The following is a 27,358-nucleotide window of genomic DNA, read 5'->3' on the forward strand; positions in this document are numbered from 1 at the left end:
GTACTTTTGAAATTGCTTTCACTCCATTGTAGTTTCTTTTTTGTGTGCTCTTATGTGTAGTGATTTTAGAAACATATTAGTTGCAATATCTTCCACTTCCCTATCAAATTACTTTGTACTTTATAGTGAATACTGATTCTTTTTTCGGTCTGTATTTGAATTACAGTAAACTGTTGTTGGAACAGATATAAATGAAGATGACATAAATTTTTGTTTATTTACAACTATCATTTATATATATATATATATATATATATATATATATATATATATATATATATATATATATATATGGGGGGAGTATTTATTAATTATTATAGTAAATAATTATGTCAGTCCCTTAAAAAAAACTCGTTTCTTATCGTTGAGCACTTTACACTTGAAATGAAGTCGGTCACTTAAGCTCGCATGCGCAGATAATGATATATGATAATGATAAAATCATTTGATAACTCTGACAGACGTTAAGACATTTAAAAATAAATGTTTAAATTTCAACGATATTTATCGCAGTTGACATGTGGATTTGTCCCTTGCTAATGGAGTCAGAGATGGCTTCATTGCAGGTCGAATCTACAGACCGGCGGTAATCGTTACACCCCGTACTGATGATTCCAGAAGGAATGAAACACTAGTATCTGTAGGTATTTAATATATATATATATATATATAATTTTTAAAATATAATTATCTACTGACACGTGTTTCGTCGTCCACGACTCATCAGAGTGGCTGAATCTAGCGACAGCCATTCTGATGAGTCATAGACGACGAAACACGTGTCAATGGATGGATAATTATATTTAAAAAATAATATATATGCCGCTCCCCATTAAGGGGGTACCAGATTGGGCAATGGGAAAATTATTCCCAACAAGCATTTAGGTAAAAATGCACTTTCGTATAAATACTTGAATTCATTCAAGAAAGTATCGCTAACAAAAACAAATAAAAACATCTCTCTCTCTCTCTCTCTCTCTCTCTCTCTCTCTCTCTCTCTCTCTCTCTCTCTCTCTCTGTATATATATATATATATATTGAAAAGAATAAAAACTGAATCTTGGGTTTACTTTGGAATCGTAATTCTCGCTTCTCTTATTTTGTCTTTTAGCCCTTATATTCCATGAGTGATGTTTCTGGAAAAGGGGGAAGAATTGCTTTTCTGGGTTGGAATCTATCCATCTAACACTTATCCTTGGTTAATTTTTGAGTTTGAAGAGATATTCTAGCTCCTTACATCAAGTGGCTTCATCCTTGTCTGGGGCAATTTCCATAATATATATATATATATATATATATATATATATATATATATATATATATATATATATATATATATATATATATATATATATATATATTAAAGAGATAAAAAGAGAGAGAGAGAGACTTTTTGAACTTTATTTTCTTAGCCAGGAACCCAAGCAACACTGGGTAGACCTGCTACTTATATATATATAATGAACTTATAAAATGCCAAAAATATAAATAATGCTAAATTGTATGATGGTAGCTAGTAACTGTTAATGGAACATCTCTTTTCTCGGTTCAGCTCGTAAATATATAAGAGCAATTAGTTGGTTTAATAAATAACTTCGCTTGCCTGTGTAACTTTCTGTGTAACTGTCAAGTTACACTAAATAAATCTGGGCATAGGAAAGAAATTAAGGAGGCTTGTTTCACACTGTATCAGCATAGCGAGCAGAACGCTCTTCAACTCTAACCTTGCGGGCGTAACTTCGGTATAGGTCTAAATGGAGCATAGAGAAAGACGTGAAAAGGTCAACATTTCGTTTAACACCTGTCATTCGAAATAAACACTTCGACTTTGCAATTACAGAAAGTGAAAGTCTTACATGCGAATTTGGTGTAATGAGAAAACTCATTGACCGAGAACTGACTGGTTGATGAAATAAATAAAAAACGGCTTCAATTATCAAAGAAAATTCAAGATCACGTGATGCCAAAAAATTATAGCAGAGCGAAAAATTTGTCCGCTATATTTTTATGGAAATCTCTCGAGACAAGGCGTGTAGCCACTTGATGTAATGCAATAATAAAAACGAAAAATGGTTATTGCAAAGACAGGAGTCTATTGACCTTAGTCTTGGAAAGATCAAATGTAGGAAGGATGAAAACAGCAGGAATAAAGTATCACAAGCCTGCGGTTCTTGAAAATAAGCTACTGGAATAACGAGCTATATTACAATGAAATATCAAAACAGCGAACTGACGGAAACCACAAGACCAATGAGTCAAAGGCGATGGAACAAAGGAAGCCAAAGACTTCGTATCAAATTCTGGACGTGTGTGTAACAAGATTGCGAGCTTTCAAGTAGGAGAACTCTTTCTTTAATGCAAATGACGGAGCCGTGTGCGAGGTGACGTCACGGCAAGGAAGAAAGAAAAAGGTCACAAAAAGAAAACACATACCAGAATAGTACAGTGTAACCTGGATATAAGAGACTCGAATATAAGAAAAACGGATATAAGAGAGATTTTTCTCTGCTCCCAAATTAAAGCCTGCGTTAATGTACAGTATAACCCGGATATAAGAACCCCCAGATATAAGCGTAGCCCGGATAAAAGAGCTATGTGGGTACAGAAGAAGAAGTCTATTATATGCAGGGTACACTGTATTTATAAAAAGGACTGAAATTATCAACATATAATTCTAATCTTATGTATCCAGTTGTAATAAAGGTGATATGGTTATAATAGCATGTCCCCAGCTGTGATAAAGTTTGTAAAGAAAGCTCTGTTCACCTTTAAGACTCAATAAAACAATTAAAATAATACCTCAGATTTATTTAATAGTAAATATAATCCCCATTCTTTTCTATATGGCCTCTTTCCATCTAACCATGAATATTTTAATGTCAAAAGCAAAAGCTATGCACACAAGTACTGCGTGAATATATGTCTGTGTCTAAGCAAAGTAATTGTTTTTTTGTGTTTTTGTTTACATGGTAGTCACCACTTATACAGGGCCCGGAAGCCACTCATGGATAAGGGTTATTGTCAGTACAGTACGTTAGTGTGGATATTTAAAGTGTCTACTTAAGGGGGCGGTTCATCAGGAATGTGTTTACGTTGGACTTGAAGACATCCAAGTTGTAGTCAGGAGGGAAGCAGGCAGACGGAACAGAGTTCCACAGGCGTGCAGTTCTAAGAAAGAAGCTTTGTTCATGGATTCTACGTTTGGATTTAGGCATAGATAAAGTGGGGAAAGTTTTTGACAGTGGATTCAGCTAGACGGGTGTTTTTTGTAAAAGATTGGCGAGGAGGGACCAGAGATTGGAGGTCTGACGAGCACCTGCCATGGAAATAACGATAAAACAAAGACAGGCTCGCAACGTCTCTTCTGTGGGAGAGAGGTTGCAGGGAAGAAAAAAGGGCATCCTCCACAAAGCCATGAAGTCTATTTTGTACTCTGTCAAGGCAGGATAGGCTGTTTTTAGCAGCTCCTGTCCAGATATGGCAGCAGTATTCCATCCTTGGAGGTACTTGGCTCTTATATAGATAGAGAATTGCATCAGTGGTGAGATATCTTCTGAAGCGGTAGAAGGATCCCACCATCTTTCCAGCGACCTTGGCAACAGACTTGATGTACGTGTTCCATTTCAGATCAGGAGTGAAGGTCAAGCCCAGAAGCTTGTCAAAACATGGGGCTTCTCCTAGACGAGAGCCATCCATTTCAATTGATGTCAGATGGGATTCAGAGCGTTGATGATGTAAAGATAGGAGTTTGGTTTTAGATACATTAAAGGTAACCAGCCACGTCTTCCCCCACTGAACCACTCGTTCGAGATCAGAGGAGAGAAAATCAGAGAGAGCTTTGTCATTTACAGGCTTTGATGTGTTGCTGTAGATGGTCGTGTCATCAGCATAGATGTCAATGAATGATTTAAGTATGTGTTTAGGGAGATCATTGATGTAGATCAGGAAGAGAGTTGGGCCCAGGATTGATCCTTGAGAGACTCCAGCATTAATACTGCAGGCCTCTGATTTTTGTCCATCAACCACTATTCTTATGAGCCTATCAGAGAGAAATGATTTAATAATAGATAGAACATTTCCAGTTATACCGTAGCTAGAGATCTTGTGAAATAGGCCTTTATGACATACCTTTGATATGTCAAGAGCAATTGCTCTGTATAGGAAGCCTTTGTCAAGAGATTCACTAATCCTATGAGATATAACCGTTAGCACATCTGCGGTAGATCTTGCAGAACGGAAACCATATTGCGTGTCACTAAGAAGGTTATTTCTGCTGAGATGGTTGACTATTTCTCTATTTAATATAGATTCCAGCAACTTACTCATGACACACAGGAGACATTGGTCTGTACTGAGAGGGAGATGACTTATCACCTGAGTTCTTAAATACAGGGCATACTGATGAGGTTTTCCAAGGTGTTGGAAAGCACTTCTCCTTAAGGCAATGTTTAAACAGTTTCGTAAGTATGAGAGCAAGTTTTGGTTGAAGCTTTTTTAACACAATAATTGGGATACCGTCAGGGCCAGTAGCTTTACTGAAATCAAGGTTCTTGATTAGCTTGGCGACCTCATGCACAGATATTTGTATGTTACCTAGCGTGTTCTGTGTTATAGGAGGAAATATGGGGAGTTGATGACCTTCGTCATAGGGTAGAATTAGCTGCAAAGTTCTTGGCAAATAGTTTGGCCTTGTCTGAAGCTGACGAGATGACCTCTGGTCCGTTGATAATGGTTGGGATAGAACGCACACTTCTGTTCAGGATCCTATTTGTTATTTGCCAAAAATGGTGAGAACCAAGCCGCTGAGTAGCTACTTTGGATTTAACAGACTGGGCATATAGCTCTCTTGCATTTTTTATTACTCTTTTACAGTGGTTGCTGGCGTTCCTGAAAGCAGCTTTAGTCTCAGTGCATCTGTTACGTTGGTAACTATAGAAAAAGTGATTTCTGTGTGCGATGGCAGCAGCACATTCTGGGGAGAACCATGGCTGGCTGGCTGGTAGGTTTTTGTTGGAATTTTTTTAGATGGTATGAATCGATCTATGCCTACAATTAACCATTCGGTCAGGTCTGATACTATAGAGGACACATCCTTTTTAAACATGGAATGCAGAGGTAGATCCGATATAAATGTACGGAAGCTATCCCAGTCAGCCATAGAGTATCGGTATACAGTACGGTGGAGGGGTACGTCTGGGGACTTATTACATTTCATTTTTATCTTAACTGATACGACAGAGTGGTCGGAGGATCCTAGAGGAGAAAGAACGGAACATGAATATAGCTCAGGGGAAGTTGAGAGAAAAAGCTCTAGGAGGCGTGCATATTGACCTGTATTATCGGGCACACAGGTGGGCTCGCGAACAATCTGAGTGAGGTCATAAACAATGATAAAATCGTGACAGAACCTCCCCTCATCGTCCGTCTTATTTGAGTGGGTCAGCCATTCCGCGTTATGGACGTTGAAGTCACCACAGATGTGGATGTTAACCGTGTGGTGTGCAGACAGGATGTGGTCTATTTTCTCAGATATGCTCTTAAAGATAGTAACTCCGCTGTTGTGGGGCCGATAGAGGGCAAATATAAATGCAGTGGTGTAAGCAAGTGCAACCCGGAATAACATATAAGGTAAATTAGGATATTCTCTAGAGATATCCCTGCCATATGGAAAGCCACCTTTTATGTAGGCACATATCCCATGCCCATGGGGATCTTGGGGGTCAGATTTAGATGTTAAGTTAGAGTATCCGTTAATTATGAACTCATCTAGGGAAGTGGTCGGCCCTATTCCAGTTTCGCTTAGAAAGAATATATTTGGTGATGTCTCCTGTAATTGGGTTTCAACCTCTGGAAGGCTGTAACGTAGACCCCTGATGTTGGAGAAGGAGACATGGTGGTAGGGGTCTACATTGGAAGATGGGGTTCTAGGTTTATTAGTAATTGTTTGTTCTCACTGTTTGGTCACTGTGCAAATATGTGCCTTCATCTATGTGCGCCAGTTAAATATTCATTTGCCTCACGATTTGCCTCATCCCAGCAAGTGGGTGAGCATAATGTCCTGTCTCTGGCTAACCGGACTCTCTTTTATCTTCTCTTTTAATTTTTTCCTGTCCGAGCTTTGTTGTTTGTATTTGAAATTAGTATTGCACGTCTGTTCGTTAAAAGAATTGTTTCAAGTGAGCGGAAATCATGTTAATTGATTAAAAACGTAGAATTCGCACCTTTATGTGAAATCGTGTTCTATTTATTTTTTTTTTTTTTTGTTGATGTTGTTGTTTTCTTGATTCCATGAGTAGACATATAATGAAGTTATTGATTTGACTGCAACCCATTATCCTTGGTAGAAGAAAGAGCGGAGATAGAAAGAGAGTAGCGGATATTTTTTATGTTCGTTCACGTCATATCTATACTTCACCACTATGTAGTGATAAAATTTATCGATCGAGAACTAAATTGTCGACATAAACGAAACGCGACACTTGTTATCAAATCGTTACCACGCGATGCCAAAAAAATTACGTGGGTGCAAAAACTTTAGAAGCTAGTTGAATTTCGATCCGTCGACTTACAGACAAACAAACATTTTTATCGCCTAAGTGCCAAGTACAGTTCTAATATCGGGTATCTCGTCCTAATAAAAGTCGTAACGAAAGTGCTGTCCAGTTTTAAGGCCCAATAGTTCATCGTAAATGTAATCTCTATTATTTCCTATCTATCAATAAGATTTCTCATGTCAAAAAAACGAACGTTGTACACGCGATGAATATATGCTTGTGTGTAAGTGAAGTAGTCGTAAGCTCTCACTGTTGCGCATATGTGTAAAAATGTGTCTCTGCTTCTGTGTGCATACTTTATTCATCCCCCCCCCGACATCGAAGGGCGGATGAATGAGCGTAATATTTCTCTCTTTTCATCTCTCTGAATTTTTGGTGTTCGAGTTTACCATTTTTATTAGAAATCTGTATTTCATATCAGACTGTTAAAAGAGTCGTGTCGAAGGAGCAGGAATCATCTTCATTGATTAAAAATATAAAATTCGCACATTTATGTTTAATAATGACTTTCTTTTTTTTTATTATTTCGGAAACGGACATATTACGAAGCTACTGATTCGACTGCATTCTATTTTTCTAAGTATAGAATAGAATGAATAAAAAATTAAATAGTAAGTAAACCGAATGTTGAAAAAAAGAGAATAGCTTATATAAGCTAACTAGCAGGACACGTTAACTGGCGTTGCTCGGTGGAAGCATACCCCCCTCATAAAAAAATAAACTACAGTTGTTGTTGTTGGTGGCCAACTCCCAACCTCCTAATGTTAAGAACGGCTTATAGAATAGAAACGCCCAACCTCATGTTAAGAACGGCTTTCGCAATTAGCACCCCCAACCTCGCTATGTTAAGAACAGTGTTCGGATTACACACTTCATTTTATGAGGGGGTGTCAAATTATTTGCCTCGTTTTTAAACTTTGATATTCGTTGTCAGCATACCCACGTGGAAATACTATAGACTAAAAAATGGGGTGGCAGTGTCGGTGGGGGAGAAGTAGATTTGTTTATCGTGCGTGCATTCGAAGATGGGATCAACTGAATTACAATGTATAATACAGGTCTTTATATTTCGAAAACTACTTGCCTCTGCCAAATTTAAATGCGATTAACTTATTCAGCATAGTCTAAAACCTATAAAAGTTGTCATTTTACAAAAAAGTGTGGGGGTGGAGCTAAGGTAAAAATTTACCTAAAAAATTAAAATAAAGTTAATGTCTGTGTAGTGTCGATAATGAGTTCAGAAAAGAGTGTTAAATAAAATATATTCCACATAAAGTATAATTAGTAAGAAAACAAATATATCGCAAATAAGTGTTTCCGTAGGCAATGTAATTTAGTTCAAACCCTATCTGCATAAAATATTAGGTCATTAGCTTATTTGTAAGCGGTTGACACAATAAGTAACGTGATTGAAGCCTGGGTAATCTTTGGAAAATATATACGTAATTAAATCGTCCACAGTAATAGTAAATGTAAATAAAATAAGAAAAATATAATAAAAACGCCCCCCCCCCAAAAAAAAACTAAAATAAAACAAAAATAATAGCAACGTCTAAGGGTTGAAAAGCCGCTCTAAAATCGAAAAATAAATAATTGTACCCATAAATATCGTTTTTTTTTTTATTTTATTTTATTTATTCATTTATTTTTGAGGGGGCGATAGTGCCGTGTAGCCACTTTTTGCATAGGTAAGTGTAAGGTTACCAGTATTTAATTTTCTTTTTATGAGCGGTTATTATGTTTATATTTGTTTTTTAACACGACTGTCTCATGTAGAGAGCGACGCCATATTGGAAATTTTCTGTATGAAGAAGTGGATTCCGGAATAATAGAATTGTCACGTCTCAGCTAATCAGAATGGGCGGATTTTAATAAGGGAAAATATATAATTTTTGAATCGGGAAATGGAAAGACTATGTTATGTGCATTCAGCTAATAACCAGTTACGATGGGTGCACTGAAAGATCGTAGGAAAATGTAGAATTGATCCCGTTGTTAACTGGTAGCAGAGAGGACTAAATATTTATAGGGAACAATAGGGACTCCTTCCTCTATAGATGTTGCGATTGTGATGGTGTTGATCCTAGAGTGCAATGTAGCATTTTATTATAATGACTTAATATGTCTAAAATTGTGTTCTAAAATTACATAAAAATAATGGTTAATAGCCTAGACGTAATGAATTAGTGTGTGGCATATGTTATTGCAAACCTACGATACTTTGGTCTAGAGGGAAATCTCTGCAGTCAAAATAGTATATAGAAGATAACTTCTTACGTTCGTTCGCACAATGTAATTCGGAAGGAGCTTTGTTACTGTCGAGCTGAGGTATGGTTGCGTTCAATCCTAGCACATCTACTTCCCCAGAGTTTACCTTCTCTCTAATAGACTCAGTTTATTGCTAATTATCTAATGTGTCCCTGCCAAAGAATTCAAACAGGACTGCTCAAATATTTTTTGTAGACCGGAGTGAGCTTATTCTGGTGCGTTGATTTCTCAAAACCAGACCTGACCTTGTGTCTAACCTCCTGCCGATGATGGGTAAATAATATGTAATCCGAAATCCCATCGACGGAGAACCGACTAAGTGAGAAAGTCAATGAAACACAACTCTGATTGTAAAACTAGTAAAGATCACGTGACACAAAAAAAACAAGCTTGTTGCAGTCTGATTTGCCGACGGTTTTGTTTGTTTGTGCATATGTTTGTTTGTGCATCTGTTTGTGTATCTGTTCGTTTGTTTATCTGTTTGTTAGAAGCGAACTGTGGTATCTGTTCTGTTACCACACTTTATCTTTTCTATCTTTGGTCAGTTAAAAGGCGCCCCTTCTAAATGAAACAAATACAAAGTACCACTGAATTTCCTCACATTAAAACCCGATTTTGTGTCTAACACTGTACGGCACAATCACGTTGGCACACCGGTTCTCGCCAGATCACAGAAGTTAAGAAACGTTGAGCCTGGCCAGTACCAGACGGGTGACCATTTGGGAAGACTAGGCGCTGTATGTACCTTCTGGGAAGGTTGGGCGTGGGGCCAGCACCCTCACCCTGTAAAAAGAACTCCTCGCTACAAAAACATCTACAAAAAAAAGTTGTAGATGGCCTATGCCCCTCCAGGGGCTCAAGGGCTATGGATGGATGTCTAATACTACCCTCGTAGGGTCGCAACTAAATAGGGACACACAAGAATTTATTTTTCTCTCGCTCTCTCCGACGCTCCAAGTACAGTTCCAATATCATATATCCAGGTGCAAGCAATATTGTTACGAAAGTTTTGTCAAGTTTTAACGTTCAACAAAACAATTAAAACAACACCTCAGATTTATTTAATCATAAATGCAGTCCCCATTCTTTTCAATGTGACCTTTGAGTATTTTTTTTAATGGCAAGTTCATAAAAATGCCTTACGTTTTTATATGAAGTCTACGATGACTTAGTTTTCTTTTTTAGTTCGAAATCTGAGGAATTTCGTGAATGCAGTATTAAACAGCTTGTTGATAGATGGAAAGAGGTCATAAAGAAGTACAGTAATTACATTCATACGTTTTCGTTTTGTTTTAAAATCAACTCCGAAATGTAGAGTTGCACTTAACCCTTACGGAGCGTGTATACACCAGTATACATCTGTCGGAAACCCAGGATTTGGGTCGTCCGCCAGCAAAACTACGCGGAAACGGATCTTAATTCATAGAAAAGTTTCGTTTAAAAAGAGAAGAATTGTGACAGAAAGAAAATCAGTTATGAGTTACTTGTTTGCGTGAGAGAAACACATATAGATAGATGGATAGTTCGTCTCACTACACCTAGTTTTCATTTATTGGTGCATGTATAAACTATTATACACTCGTCAAGAAACCAAGATCTGGCTCGTCCGATGGCAAGACTACATGGATGCGAATTTTAATTTATGGAAAAGCCTAATAAAAAAGAGAATGATCATTGACAGCAATTAGAGTGATGAGTTACTTGTTTGCGCATAAGACAGACAGACAGACAGACAGATAGATAGATAGATAGATAGATAGTTTTTCTACATCTAGTTATGTAACGTTGTACCCATTTGAATACGTGTTAATATGTAGACATTGTCGCAAGTAAACAAAACAAGAAATAACTCGACTCCCCTTTTTTTTCGTTGAAACAACAGACATTTATTCCCAGGTACTTTCCATAATAACGCATTGCCTCTTGTGTCAGACCTGTCGCTCTCGGCCCATGTGTTTAACACGTCTATCTCTGTCCTCTTTTTAACGTGATTCTCGGTCTGCGCACATGTTCTTCTTTTTATAACCTTTTGCTTTCTTCCTTGCTGTGACGTCACTTAGCACACAGCTCGGTCATTTGATACGGCTGCCTTACGCGCATCCGCACTCTGCTGCAGTTAAATTGTGTGCGCCAGCCCGATATATGCTGTATAGAAATATTTTCAAATATAGTCACGATCACAGTTTTTGCCTTCGTAAAGAAAAAATGGCATCGAATTTGGATTCTTTAGACGATCTTAAAAGATACAAATAAAGTGGACTTACGGTATCACTAACCCTAAGACCAAGGGGTGGCTTCCAGTTGGATTATGATAAGTATGACAAAACTACATGAACGCCGGTGTTTATAGAAAGGCTTATTACAAAGAGAATAATCATAGACAAAAGTCAGAGGGACGAGTTACTTGTTTGCAAGAGAGACAGACAGACAGATAGATAGATAGATAGATAGATAGATAGATAGATAGATAGATAGATAGATCGTCTTGTTACACCCATTATTATATATTGCTGTAACATAGTTGTTACATATCAACTCTCGGGACTCACACATTGTATGCTGACAGCCGCAAGGAAACCAAGCCAAGAAGAAAAAAAACTTGAATCCATTTTTTTTTTTTTTTTTTTCAGTTCAAACAACAGACATTTATTTGCGGGTACTTTCCAAAATAACACCTGGTCTCTTGTTCGAAAGTTTTCTCGTACTTCAATATGCTTAACAAGACTGCCGTATCGAACACGTGGTACTCCGTCCATGTCCGGCCATGTTTGACACGCGTCTTTTCCCGTCACTCTCGGATCAGCTGTGTAACACGTCTATCTCTGTCTTCTCTTCTAATATCAAGGGTTCACGTTTTTCTCTTTTTATAATATTTTTTCTTTCCTTCTTCCTCGCCGTGAAGTCACCTCGCACAGGGTTCGGTATTTGCATACGTTAGCTGCTGTTGCTGCTGTTACTCCTGCTGCTGCCATACGCGCGTCCGCGCTCTGTTACATTGCTATGCAGAAATATTTTCAAATATAGTCACGTGTTACATTTTTTTTGCCTCGAAAGAAAAGTCAGAAAAAGATAACATTGCGGACCAAATTGTGTTTCTAAATGACGTTATTCTAAAACATTCGATTTGTGGGTTTAAAATTACTTTGTTACTGTTGTATTAAAGCAAAATATCTGCATACAGATTTAACAGTATAGTTAACAGATTTATGCAGTATAGTTAACAGGAAAACCCGGGTAACAAAATTAAGGCAAAGAACTTTTACCAAACGCAAAAAAAAATAATTTTCTGTCGACTCGCATAGTTTTTAATTTTAAAACTATTTACAAGTTGTTTTATTCAAAAATGCGTGTAATTACTTTCATTTAACTGATTTCGTCAAGAAAAAATGGCGTCGAATTTTGATTTTTTTTTTTTTTTAGACAATCTCGGTTTTAAAAGATACAAAAAAAATAGGTTTATAGCATCAGTAACCCTAAGTCTGGGGGTGATATCCACTCGGATTATGGTAAGTATTTACATGTTTTGTATTTTAAGCCTGAAATCATTGCGCGTTGAAAAAAGAAAAAAGTAAAAAATATAATAAATTCATAACTTTAAATATTGGATCATTAAGAATTTATATATAATGTTAAATTGATTTTTTTTTTTTAATTCTTAATGCGGCAATATTTTAACTTATACATCTATTATATTTTTACTAGAATGTCTTGTCTTTTTCTTTTCCAGTTTTAACAACTAGTCCTTTACTTTCTAAGCTTAATCTTAACCATATTACTTTTCATGCTCGCATTTTTCTATGTAATATATATATATATATATATATATATATATATATATATATATATATATATATATATATATTGTTACAACGTATCCCAGCCCTACTGGGGACGGTAGAGATGGGTGACGTAACTAAATATATATAAAAAAAAAAGTTTCCCAGGATCCTTGATAATGCGTTGTTATGGGAATGGGATAACCGTCTCGAAGACAACAACAAAATGAAATGTACTGGACAAAGAAATCACGTAAGAAATAACGAGGACAAGTATCGTCGAAAAATTAACAAACTTTTATTTGCATAAAAAATAAATAAAATTCAAGAAAAGAAAAGAAAATATGTCTAACTAAATGAAATGATTTAATGATTCAAATTCTACCGAGAGAAAAATATATCAACAGTCAATGTTCACATAAAACAAGAAATCGTCTGCTCAATTAGATACAGGTTCTAGGATAAGAGAGAGAGATGTTGAAGAAATGAAACTTTTGGTTGAAAAACTCACTTAATATCCTTTGAAATGTGACCTTTCTTTTGTCTCTTTTTTTATATATATTTATTTCCTGTAAATTGTTTATATTTAATTACGCGCGCGCAGGTTAATTTTCATATTTTTGTCCTTCGGATTGTTTACGATTTATTACGCGCGTACGTGTTAATTGCTCCAAGTATTTGTTTCCGAACCTCATCGAAGCCCTTGATTTATAGTAAAAATTTCACTGCTCCATTGATCCTTCCTTCGCTGGGTTCATTCTTTTATTCAGTCAAAGAAGGACTTTTCTCTACAGGTCGGTCATTTCGGATATCTATGTCATCCAACTTCACATAACTCAATCTGACATCGAAATTTACCAACTGAACCTCTCTTGTTATAACAAAAATTCTTAACTATGATCAAATCTTTTAAACGATGCTGTCTGCGGGATCTCAGTTTATTAGAAATGGATTTCCTGACTGTTTTGTTGCATATCACTTGAACATGTTTATTTCGGTAACACTTCTTGGTGTATAATGTCGGATTTCTAAATTTTCGTGCTGTATTTAAATTAAGGTTCTTTGCAGGATTCGTGGGAATTTCTAAGTTTTCACTATGCTTATTGCCTTCTTTTAAGTTTGTCGGTGGGGTATCTAGTACTAATTCAGCTTTTAACAATGGTCGGGATAAGTCAATTTTCTCGTTATTCGTATATGGATTAACCTTCCTTCCTCTTCTTTATCTCTTTCGATTTTATTAGCATCTACCTCAGTTACTATTTTCGGTTTTGATATAACCTTTTCACCGGCCAAATCATTCCCTAACAATAATGAAATGTCTTTCATTGGTAAATTTTCAACGACTCCTACTTCGACCGGACCGCTTACTGTGGTCGAATCAAGGGAGATTCGGTGGAGTGGGACATCAACCAAATTTCCACTAATTCCCTGAATGGTGATGGATTTACCGGTGGCTGTTTTCGGTCCATCCGGCATCTCACTTTTTAAAATTAGAGATTGGGTTGCCCCCGTATCTCTCAGGATTTTTACTGGTCGTCGATTTTGATGATTATCTACTGTATGTACCAGACCCTCTTATATAAATGGTTGGTATCCTTTTCTAATACTGTCCTCATTGTCTCTTGTAGAGATCTTGCACGAGGTAATAAAGCCTTGGGGTTTATAATCTATCCCCTTTTTACGTTCGGTATCTTTCTTTACCTGGCAGTTCATCATGATGTGTCCTACATTCTTACAGTAGTGGCACGTCATGGGTTTCCACCTGTCGATCCGTTGATAGGTGGGTGGTCGATTTGCTTTCGGGGATCTATTTCTTGGGCTGAGAGGTCGATATACAGTACTTTCTGGACCTGTATTCCAACTAGAGTCCGTAACAGACATTCTCCAAAGGTTTGTGTGAATTTCACCCTCGAATGGATCAATTCTATTTCTACCCGTCTTGTGTGTAAGAGCATACTCGTTGGCTAGAATCGCCATTTCATAGGTTGTAGCGATCTGGCGTTCGTTCAAAAACACTTTTAGGTCGTCAGGCACACAACGTTAAAATTCTTCCATCAGGATCATCTGCTAGAGTTTATTATAATCGGACTGTGCATCTTTAGCAGAAATCCACCTATTAAACTGTGTTTCTTTTTGCCGAAAGAATTCCACGTAGGTTTGTCCGTTCTCTTTTCGGTATGACCTAAACTTCTGTCGATATGCTTCGGGTACCAGTTCATACGATTTGAGGATGGCGGATTTTATAACATTATAATTTTAACAATCCTCAATCGAGAGAGAGGTATATACCTCTTGTGCTCTTCATCTTAATGCGGTTTGTAAGAGCATGGGCCAAACTTCTAGAGGTCATTTTGCACTCAGGGCAATATTTTCAAAATGTTGGAAGTACCCGTCCACATTCGATTCGTGGAACGTCGGTACAAGGCGGGCATGTTTGGGGGATATCGAACTCCTCCCGTCTTTCTTGGTGGGGTTCGGGCATACCTTCTGACAGAGTTCTTAAAACTGCTTCGTCGACTAAGAAATTGTCGACGAGATGTTCTGTTACTATCCTAACTAACAATGCTCTTCTCATACCTGGCCTAACGTCTAGTTCATAATGTCTACTTATTGCTAAGATGCTGTCTTTTCTAAACTTGCATAATTCTTCAAAAGTAGGGGAATCTAGGAATTCTTGTATTCCCGACATGTTGAGCTAAGCGGCTCTCGCTACCTCAAATGTGTTCGACTGTTCAGAGTGTCTTTAGGGAGGGTATCTTCGGGCACGAGCCCCCAATTTGTTACGATGTATCCCAGCCCTACTGGAGACGGTAGAGATGGGTGACGTAACGAAATATATAAAAAAAATAAAGTTTCCCAAGTTCCTTGATAATGCATTGTTATGGGAATGGGATAACCGTATAGAAGACAACAACAAAATGAAATGTACTGGACAAAGAAATAACATAAGAAATACCGAGGACAAGTAGCGTCGAAAAATTAACAAACTTTTATTTACATAAAAAATAAATAAAATTCAAGAAAAGAAAAGAAAATTAAATATGTCTGACTAAATGAAATGATTTAATGATTCAAATTCTACCGAGAGGAAAATATATCAACAGTCAATGTTCACATAAAACAAGAAATGGTCTGCTCAATTAGATAAAGGTTCTAGGGTAAGAACGAGATGTTGAAGAAATGAAACTTTTGGTTGAAAAACTCATTTAATGTTCTTTGAATTGTGACCTTTCTTTTGTCTCTTTTTTTTAATATATCTTTCTTTCCTGTAAATTGTTTATATTTGATTACGCGCGCGCAGGTTAATTTTCATATTTTTATCCTTCGGATTGTTTACGATTCATTACGCGCGTGCGTGTTAATTGCTCCAAGTATTTGTTTCCGAAGCTCATCGAAGCCCTTGATTTATAGTAAAAAAAAATTTCACTGCTCCATTGATCCTTCCTTCGCTGTGTTCATTCTTTTATTCAATCAATATTCTAACTTTGACCGCTGATCAAAACAGATCTTTACCGTCGCCGCCAACATCGGCTGATGTCGTTGATATTTACCTCCGCGACGCTGCTACCACGCTGCCGTCGCCTTTCGCCGGCGTCGCCACCCCGACCTTCGCTGACTTACGTCTTGTCGCTTTGAAGCGCGAAGCTCCACTGACTGTTGACAACTTTTTTCATCCTCTCTCTCTCTCTCTCTCTCTCTCTCTCTCTCTCTCTCTCTCTCTCTCTCTCTCTCTCTCTACGGTCTATCGATCTTTTTCTCTATACAGTTTATCTCTCTATATATACGGTTTAGTTCTCTCTATCTTTTCTCTCTCCTCTCTTTCTCGTCTATGAGCTTTCTTTTCTCTTTCCTCTTCCACCCTTCGTTCACAGTATCTCTGTCTCTCCCTTCTCCTCTTGCTCGCAGGCCTCCTCCTCCTCCTCTTTTTTCTGTTTTGTTTACAAAATGTGATCGAGCAGACGAGAATGGATCTTTTTGATGCCAAAAAATGATACAGTAAATAAAATGTACTGAAAATATATCATCTCTCGGCTAAAAATCAATAAAATAATAAATTATACATTTTAATAAATCTATCACAATATATATATATATATATATATATATATATAAGAAGAAGAAGAAGAAGAAGAAGAAGAAGAAGAAGAAGAAGATTTAAGTATTTTATTTTTTAAAAAATTTTAAATGCAGTTTAAATTCCCAGAAATACCAACTAAATATATCATATCGCAGACTTGGCACTTGCATAAGCCGAAATTTTGCTAGAAAATCCACAATTAGGAAAGGGTATTCAAATATATAACTAACTAATCTTAAATCGTTAGATGGAATACAGAGATCATCATCTGTTTACCATGTAACTGTTTAGGAGAGTTAAAAACAGGTCAGAAAGAGAGGGGAACGTTGAAACGGTAAAACAAGGAAAGATATCAACTATTTTGGATTAATAGTCTCATCGCGATTGTTCTATTCACGTTTCGGCAGATGCAAACCAGTATTTAGTCCTTGTAGCATCGGACAACATTTGATACTGCTAGATCCAGAATTGATCTTTAATTAGCAAACTAATACACAGCGAACGAAACCCTAACTGAGATCCAGATTCTTTCCACACCTTCCAACTTCTTGTGCACATTTTTATATTTTTCTCATCAGATTTATGTAAACATCTTCGTATTTTTTTTTTTTTTTTACATAATAACTAAAATTAAATATGACTTCACGTCAAAGCTATGAATTCTTGATCTGGTAAAGTTTTAACCTCTATTTATAAGTCAAAATAGGTCAGTTAGTAGAACATGAGGCTGAAGATCTCAAGGTTTTTGTTCCGGTTTCAGATCGCGGGTTTGCTTTATTCCTAAGGATTTTATTATTTATCACTAGCACAGACACACACACACTCTCTCTCTCTCTCTCTCTCTCTCTCTCTCTCTCTCTCTCTCTCTTTCAGTTTTATAGATATATGAATTAGCATTAGTAATATGATATCGCCATGTCTGAATTCTATGTTGATATTAACGGACGATTCCAATTTTATCGGGAAAGGTCTGTAGACGTTTTGTCTTTTTATGCAATTGTTGTATATTTCGTTTTCGTTTTTTTTTTGTTTTTTGTTTTTTTAGATGAGGATTTATAATTTTGGTTGTTCGTACTACTGTTCTTATTTTTGGTGTTATTCTCACAACATTTCAGTCGATATAATCTTCTTCAAGTGCGTTTTTTTTTTTTAACTCATAATCCTTTATGCCAAACTCGGTAATGTGTATGGAATTTCGAAGTGAACCCTTTATTTAATCCACAGTGAGAAGTGAGGTATCTCTCTCTTATTCCATCAACCATAACTGAATAGAAATCTCAAACAATCCTTAATTATATACCTAGTATCGTCTGTACTGAGTATTGAACGTTCCAACCTCCAGAAGACTGTATTCATTTTATTGCTGGCTGTTATCCTTATCATAGTTTTGTCGTTTCACCACGTTTCGGCCAACTCACCCTCTGGCTTTCTTCAGGTGGTTAACTTCGCGACGGGATAGGAATACCGAGTCTTGTTACTGTATCCCTAGTAATTACTGCTTTCCATATTTGTTGTTGTCTCACCACGTTTTGGCCAACTATTCTTCTGGTCTGCTTTGGGTAGGATTGAAACCGTTATTTTCAGACAACGGAACCTTAGAGACTCAACACCTCTATCCACAACCTGTCTTAGGACTGATTCTCATATAAAACTTCTATCCGTTGCACCACATGTCCTTGCGTGCGGATTTCTCAGTTCGATAGAAAGATTCCCGATCTCGACAAGATGCACCCGAAACGTCGTGAAAATAGCACTCAAGATGAGAACAGTAGTCTGGATGACCCAAAATAATACGAATTATCGATTGTTATCTAAAAATTTCAGAAACATAAACATTCCAAGTTTCGGCAAGATGTACTTGAAGAGCGTTTGAGGTTACATTGTGAAACGTTATGAAAATAACATCGAAAACGAGAATAGTAGTGCGAATAATTCAAATCTATATATCTATAAAAGTGAGAATGTGTGTGCGTGGGGACACTTCTCAACCTATATACTCAACGCATTATTGATCTACGGACTTGAAATTTGGTATATGGGGAATTCAGACATGTGGAAAACTTTTTCATCGGGTTTCCATCCGGTAAAAAAGGCTGTAAAAGAGTCAAAATTGAAAAATTGGTACGTGGGTGTCATTGGATTTTTAACTGTTTGTAAACTGTTTCACCAGTCCGCATGCGTGAAATGTTTGCATGACAGATTCCTTATGTTAAGAATAAGTAGATTTTAAAACACTTTCTAAAAACGTGGCAAGCTGGCCTAATGGTTATCGTACTTGACTCACTGTCTTTTAGGTCTTGGTTTCGATCTCAGCTCGAGTATTTCTTTTTTTACTTACAAGAAGTGAACTGTTTAGAAAAACTCGCATGCACATATCTCAGTTTCTCTCCGTTTCTTTTTTTTTTTTTTTTTACTTTATCTATTTATTTATTTATTTTTGTTAAGGTTACGTTTAATACCTACGGTATTTATGCTTTTAATGAATAAAAAGAATCTGCATTAATTAAAATATAATATTTATGCGTATTCTCTGACTAGGCTACGCCGGGCGGCCTGCTAGTAATATAAATTTTTGTACGTATTTTATGTTTTATCTTTTTCTCTCCCTCTCCATCTCTCTTTATCAGTTTGAGGGCTGCAACAAAGCATTTTCTCGCCTCGAAAATCTCAAGATTCACCTCCGTTCACACACCGGCGAGAAGCCATATTTATGTCAGTTTTCCGAATGCCGAAAAGCTTTCAGCAATTCATCCGATCGGGCAAAGCACCAGCGAACCCACATGGATACGGTCAGTATGTTTCCTATTATAATAGCAATAATAAGCTTTTAAAATTGATTGCAAATTAGTGTCTGGCCTTTTTCTTTACTTATAGATAGCTAATGGTCCTTTCAGGGGAGATAACTTTTCAACTTATTTTTAAAAGTTTTATTGAATAGTGAAAAGAAAACATTTCTTTTTTTTTTAAGAAGAAACAAAAGAAAACATCATTAAATTTAATTGCCTGTTGGAATATGTAATTACGTGCGGGTTTACAGGTGTTTTGTTTGTGAGTCTTATCACTCGAACTTAGAGTTACTGGTAAAAAGCGGTTAACTGTCCTAAAAAAATATAATAGTCCTTATTTGAAGGACCCTTTTATATTAAGCTTATATACGAAACTAATACCTATACTAAATTGTTGGGTTTTAAAAAAAGTATCAATTGTGCCGATTCGGGTTAATGGTCACATGGAACATGAATTGGAACAAATACGTCGAGGGTATTGCCAAGGCTACTGCGAAAAATGTGGGCTCTCTCTCTACCGTGCTAGAAAGTTACTTACGCCTGAAAGTATCCTGTACCTCTGCAAGGCCACCATTCGTCCATGCATGGAATATTGTTGGCACATTTGGACTGGTGCATCTACTACTAGTGTCTCATTCCTATATAGCGTTTAAAAAAGTCGCCAACCTATTAGGTTCCACACTATCAACCAAACTCCAACTTCTGTCCCATTGACGAAATGTTGCATTCATCTGCCTATTTTACAAGTATTTTAATGGAAAATGTTCTGACAAACTCTACGCCCAGGTGACTCTTAGATGTAAATACCTCCGATTAACCCGACGAACGGCAAAATCCCACTCCTACACTGTAGAGATCTCTAATTGTCGAAAAGCCTTCTATTCAAATAGTTTCTTCACTTGAATTGCAAGACTTTGGAATTCCCTCCCGGGTCCCTGCTTTCTTGACTATACTGACATACAGAACTTTAAGTGTAATGTGAGCAGACATCCCACTGCAAATTTTGTCCCAAATATTAGCCCTTTACATCAAAGTGACACTATGCCTTGTTTGATGTGAAAAAGCAGTAACAAAAATAAACATTTATTCTGTTTTTTTTATTATTTATTTTTTGTTTGGTTGCTTTTTAATACAAAAACATCTCTGCTAAAAGCGAGTATTGATATGTATGCACGCCTCTGTGTGTGTATATATATATATATATATATATATATATATATATATATATACATATATATATATATATATATATATACACTAACAAAAGTGCCCGTTGTTGACTGGGTTCCAAAACAGCCTACAAAAAACGGACTCTGATTTATGAAAGTATGATAGGTTATGAAAAGGAAGGGTTGTAAATTTGGGTTGAATTTGGGGGTATCAAAACCAAAGCAAAATATGATGAAAGTAAAAATAAAATAGATAAACTCCATAATTTATTATACCATACCTGTTCACACTGAAACACTTATCACAATATTTTGTGGATCTATATTAAAGAAACCTTGTTAAACTTTGTGACATATTTCTGTTCTATGGAGGTCATAAGCTCGATTTTGTTTTACACAAAGAGCATCGCTTTATACGCTAATGGTAATTCCTGTATCACTTCTCAATATGCTCAACTAATATATATATATATATATATATATATATATATATATATATATATATATATATATATATATATATGATGAGAATAATGGAAATAGTATTCTAGTATTCCGACAAAATAGAGAAATAAAAAATAAAAAGGAACAAAACGAGTTGTGTTCACCAATGCTTCGTCTCTATTTCGAGATTTCTCGAAATAAATACGAAACGTTGATGAACACATAACTTGTTTTGTTCCTTTTTATTTTTTATTTCTCTTTCTCTCTCCCTCCCTATCTCTCTCTCTCTCTCTCTATATATATATATATATATATATATATATATATATATATATATGTATATATATATATGTATATATATATATATATATATATGAATATATATATGTGAATGTTATATATATATATGAATATATATATTCATATTATAAGCTCTATTTCCTATTTGGTTTTATCGAGCTTTTACATCTGGCTGAGATAATTTTATAAACATTAATTCTTTAATATTTATAATATACTTTAATTTTACCATCTTGGATCATTTTGGTAAATTTAATTGTAATTTTTATTTTATATATATATATATATATATATATATATATATATATATATATACATCATAGGTAGGTAGGTAGGTAGGTAGGTAGGTAGGTAGACAGACAGACTCACAAATAGATAGATAGATAGATAGATAGATAGATAGATAGATAGATACATACATACATACATACATACATACATGCATACATACATACATACATACATACATACATTGTCCTGGTCTGTATTTTTGTTCGACACTGAATGAAAACTCCACTCCTGACTTATTAACGATAAATCAACGACAGTTTTCATCTGTCGCTCAGGATTTGAATCCGGATTGATTTTCAATATTAATCTGGACATGTCCACTTACTGTCAACTCACAAAAAAGCAATTGACATTTTTGTCTGTCTACAAAAGGGCATGTATAAAATCCTATTTGAAGGAAGGCATGAGGAAGATTGACGTTGTATAAATGAAAAAAGTTGCTACATATATATCCATACTTCTAAACTTCTTTTTAATAGGTCACCGCTTATGAAGGCCCAGACGTCACTCGACGATAAAGGTTAATGAGTGTCAGATGAGACGATACCGTAGTAATCGATAAGGGAGTTTTCTGTACCTCTACAAGGCCACCATTCGCCCATGTATGGAGTATTGTTGCCACATCTGGGCTGGTGCATCTACCACTAGTCTCTCCCTCTCAGATAGGATCCAAAAAAAAAGAGTTGTCAATCTAATCGGTCCCACTTTATCAACTAAGCTCCAGCGCCTGTCCCATCGCCGCAATGTTGCAGCACTGTGTCTTTTTTACAAATATTTTTATGGAATGTGTTCTGATGTACTCGTTTCACTTTTACCCCCTCGACGTACATATCCCGGACAAACCCGCTTAGCAACAAGATCTCACCCCTTCACTGTTTATGTTCCTAAATGCCAGAAAGCTAGACTTTGGAATTCTCTTCTTGCTGCCTGCTTCTTTGACTGTACTGATATGCAGAAGTTTAACTGTAACATAAACAAATATCTTGTTAATCTTTCCTTTGATTATTTCCCAAATAGTATCCCCTTACGTCCAAGTGGCGATATGCCTTGTAAGAGGTGAACATAAGTCTAAAAAAAACTATTTTTACAACAAAAAAATAGATATTAGCGATCCGCTATTTTCTATTTAGAAATGGTGAATTTATCAAAATCATGGATTTTAGGAAATCTTCAAAATTAATAAATTCGATAAAATTTTATAATTCGAAAAAAATTTCTTTACTTTTAATTATTTTTCTACTCGATCTTTTTCGTAATTTTTACATTTTGTTAGGGATTTCGAAATGACACGTAAGAACGTAATCACGTTTTTACCTAAAATTAATTTATTTAAAATACCATTATATTGCACAAGCACCAAATATTTTAATCGGTTATGAAAGAGTTAAAAATATATTAGGTACAAAATTTGATTTAAGAGGAGGATATACAAAACAGATTAACCGAAACAAAATTGCTCCAGCCAAGAAAGTTCACTGCAACTATTTTATTTGTCTATTGCAGAAGCCGTATGCTTGCCAGGTTCCTGGGTGCACAAAGCGCTATACAGACCCGAGCTCTCTGAGGAAGCATTTCAAGAACCACACACAAAAGGACCAGCAACAGCAGAGAAAACGGGTAAACCAATGAAATAATGTTTCTGAATTTTTCAGATGACGATGAATAATTTGGATTATTTGGATTATTCGAACTACTGTTCTCATCTTCAATGTTATTTTCGCACCGTTTCCGTCGATGTAATCTCCGACCTTCTTCAGATGTATCTGATCGAACTCGGACAAGGACCCGTGGTGTGATGGATTAAGTGTTAAGAAAAATTCAGTTCTAAGTGAAACTCTTCTGGACTTTGAAGGTTCAATCCTTAGTGCGGGCGCGAGAGCATGCTGTTCCTGTGGATTGAATAAAGGGTTACGTTCGAAATTTCATGCAAATTCCCAAGTTCGGCAGAAAGATTCGCGAGTTTGACAAGATACACCTGAAGAAGATCGGAGATTACATCGGCCGAAACATTACGAAAATAACACTGAATATGAGAACAATAGTCCGAATAATCCAAATAATACAATAAATTCATGTTATCACAAATGATAATTGTAATACACGTCACTGGACGGGTTCATAACATCAAGACACGTTTACATCCTCCGTCAAAAATGACGAGAAAAAATATGCTTCATCACTAAATAAAATAGAAAAGGGAAATAAAGAAGAAAAGGAAAAGGGTTAAATGAAAAGTACGATGACGAACTCCGTACTATTCATTCATTCAACTCATCTATATAAATAAAACAGTAGATGTATGCATGTGTGTGTATCTGTGAAAATATTTAACCGATAAACTCTTTACAAGTCACATAACACTGAAATTAAGAAGAAATAATAATCATACACAAAAGATGGTTTATAACGAGTAAAATCCTTGTTTGGATGCACGATTAACAGTTACAGAAATATGTCGGTAAGTTTAAATGCAAAATGTTCATTTCAATTTGTCGACATATTTCTATTAGTTTTACGCATGTCCAAATTGATTCATGGCTTGAAGTGGCTTAATTTTAATCTTTCTCATCTATCTATCTATCTATCTATCTATTGATAGCTGAAACGGTAGGAAACGCGGCTGGAGCACTAAATGCTTTGGTTTCGGTTCTAGCTGATGGCACCCAAGTCATTTTTTTAACTTTGTAAATCAGTACCATATATATATATATATATATATATATATATATATATATATATATAGAGAGAGAGAGAGAGAGAGAGAGAGAGAGAGACAGACAGACAGACAGACAGACAGACAGACAGAGAATTGTCTTTGTAATAATAAATACGATATCTGCATGAATTAAAATATATTTAAGGGAAGACCGGGTGACCCTCAAAATAAAAAGGAATTTAATTTAAAAACGGGAATTCAGTTTCAAAAAGTAAAATCCAAGGTCAGCATCTTTAACTTATAGGGTTTTTTTAATATACATAGGCGTCACCACTTATCAAGGCCCATATACCACTCGAGGATAAGGGTTAAGAGGGTACAGTAGTCAATTGGGCAATATAGTAATCGTTATTAATGGAAATTCGGTAAATTTGTTAATTTAAGTTGAACGGCTCATCAAGAACTTGTTTACGTTAAACTTGAAGACAACCATATTGTAGTCAGCTGGAAAGCAGGAAAACGGAAGACAATTCCACAGGCGTGCAGTTCTAAGAAAGAAGCTTTGTTCATGGAATCTATGTTTAGGTTTAGGCACAGATAAAGAGTGGGGGGAATTATTGATAGTGTTTTCAGCTAGACGAGTGTTTCTTGTGAAAGTTTGGCGAGGGGGACCATGGATTGAAGCTCAGTCGAGCACTTTCCATGAAAATAACGATAAAGTAGAGACAAACTCGCAACATCTCTTCTGTGAGATAGAGGTTGCATGGAAGAGAAAAGGACATCTCCTACGAGGCTACGAAGTCTATTTTGAACTCTATCAAGGCAGGGCAAGTCCTTTCTAGCAGTTCCTACCCAGATGTGGCTACAGTACTCCATCCTTGGACGTAACTGGCTCTTATATAGATAGAGAATAGCACCAGCAGTGAGATATCTACTGGATCGATAGAAGGATCCCACCATTTTTTCAGCGGTCTTGGAAACAGATTCGATGTACGTGTTCCATTTAAGATCAGGAGTAAAGGTCAAACCCAGAAGCTTGTCAAAACTTGAGGCCTCCTGAAGGCGAGAGCCATTCATTTCAATTGATGCCAGAAGGGGAACAGAACGTTGATGATGTAAAGATAGAAGCTTGGTTTTAGATGTATTAAAAGTAACCAGTCACTCTTTTCCCCATTGTACCACGTGCTCAATATAAGTGGAGAGAGAATCGGAGAGAACTTGGTCGTTTATGGTCTTAGATGTGCTACCATAGATGGCAGTGTCATCAGCATTAATGTCTACGAATGATGTAAAGGATGAGATTTATTTTCCTCTCTTTTTAACTCATATGAGTTTTTCATGATCCAATCTTTAGGTTTAATATACACATTATCGTTGGTGCTGCTATTTTTCCTTTGTTTTTCAGACATGTCATCAATCAAAATAAACCTAATATTATATTCCTAATTGAATCTACATGTCTTGGTGATGTGAATTTTATTATTTTCTCCTTTTTATTTCCTGATGCTTTCGACACGATCGATTTTTTTTTTTTTTTTTTTTTTTTTGCTTTTCTTCTGATCAGTTAGACTAATCGAAATGTGAGAATATATAACCATATATGATAACTGTCTAAGTGTAAACGAAACAGTCCGAAAATAAATAATCTTTTCAGAAACGAATAAAGACACGATTACTCGATTCTAATCTTCTGTTATTTATTCATATATATTTTGGAGTTTTCAAAATTAACACGTGATGGACTTTAATTCTGAAAGTCTAAATATTAGTATCTGTGTGCGTAGGTGTGTGTGAGAGAGATATATAAAAAATATGATGCCGTATGTTTAAAAAAACATTAGTGACGATTGCCAAACATAAACAAGAAGATTTGAAAAAGAAAAGGCTTAAATCGGTATAGAAAGCAGAAATGGCAAAAAATATATATATATAAATATACATCCCATGAAAATAAAGTTAAGGCGGAAGACTTTCTCTTATTTGTTAGACAGTTTTGTATTCGTAAACTTTTATGACGGAACATATATATCTAGTGGGGAGCAAAATTATTTGGTACATTGGGATGTTTTTTTCGTGTTTCTCAAAAACTATCAAGTTAATTTGAATGAAATTGAACAGATATTATATATCTAAAAATAAAACCGAAATGAAGATATACTTAGTTGACAAATCTATATAATTATAAAACGCAAATGACCTTGTAACGAGTGATGTAACCCACTTTCCGGTTTACGACATCCGGTTACGCATACGCGCATAAATATTAACCCATGACAACGTAAACAAATAAACACAAATTGCTTCTTTTGAAGATTTTGACCTGCGCACTGAAATATTAACGTTATTATTTCGAAATTATTATTTAACATGGGAAGCGTGGGGGTGTTTTGCAACTATTCTTCATTACAACTATAACTTCTCGCTATTTTCTTACAACTAAACAACTTTAACCCGTTGACAAACATAAGAACAATTGTAGTAAAGCCAAGACTACTACTACTTTCTATCCGTCCCTTTTCCTTCCTTCCTTCCTTCCTTCCTTCTTTTTTATTTTTTGTTTACATTTCTAGATACAAAATAGTTGTGTGAGAACGATGAATTTGTTGACACATTTACTAATCTGTTTCAATATTAGTTTTATTTTGTTTTATTTATTTAGGTTCTATTTTTTTTTTTTGCTTCAGGTTTTATTAATTATTTTTTTTTTTTTTTAGATTTTAAGTTGAAGGTTTCCAATATGGGTTTTTCATTCTTATATTTCTCATTGGTAGGTTCATGTGCGTTTTTTGCTGCTAAATGACTTTCGTCGGCGTTCGATTCGTAGGAAAATCATGTTTAATTTTCGATTTTTGAGCGATTATTCGGAAAAATAGGTAACTTTACACGAATAGGGAGGACTTTTTTTTCACGTTTGAGTGATTCGTTCATGATTTTTCATTTTAATATACTTTTATAGAAATGTTTCTATTATGTCAAAAAAAACTATTTTCTTTACGTCACAAGTGTCACGCTCATACATGAATTCCATAGCTAATA

The 27,358-nt window shown here is 35.6% G+C and overlaps 1 protein-coding gene across 1 annotated transcript in view; it reads left to right on the forward strand.

The window, feature by feature from the left end:
- LOC145279827 (uncharacterized) overlaps positions 1–27,358 on the forward strand; it is a 289,465-nt gene that overhangs the window by 239,726 nt on the left and 22,381 nt on the right. The window contains exons 6-7 of the mRNA XM_080131233.1: positions 19,304–19,465; positions 23,170–23,283. Coding sequence (XP_079987359.1) covers positions 19,304–19,465; positions 23,170–23,283 — 276 coding nt within the window. The remainder of the gene's footprint in view (positions 1–19,303; positions 19,466–23,169; positions 23,284–27,358) is intronic.

The sequence above is a fragment of the Euprymna scolopes genome, chromosome 7, assembly GCF_053919585.1.
Source record: "Euprymna scolopes isolate OS-2025 chromosome 7, ASM5391958v1, whole genome shotgun sequence".
Classification (NCBI taxonomy): Eukaryota; Metazoa; Mollusca; class Cephalopoda; order Sepiida; family Sepiolidae; genus Euprymna; species Euprymna scolopes.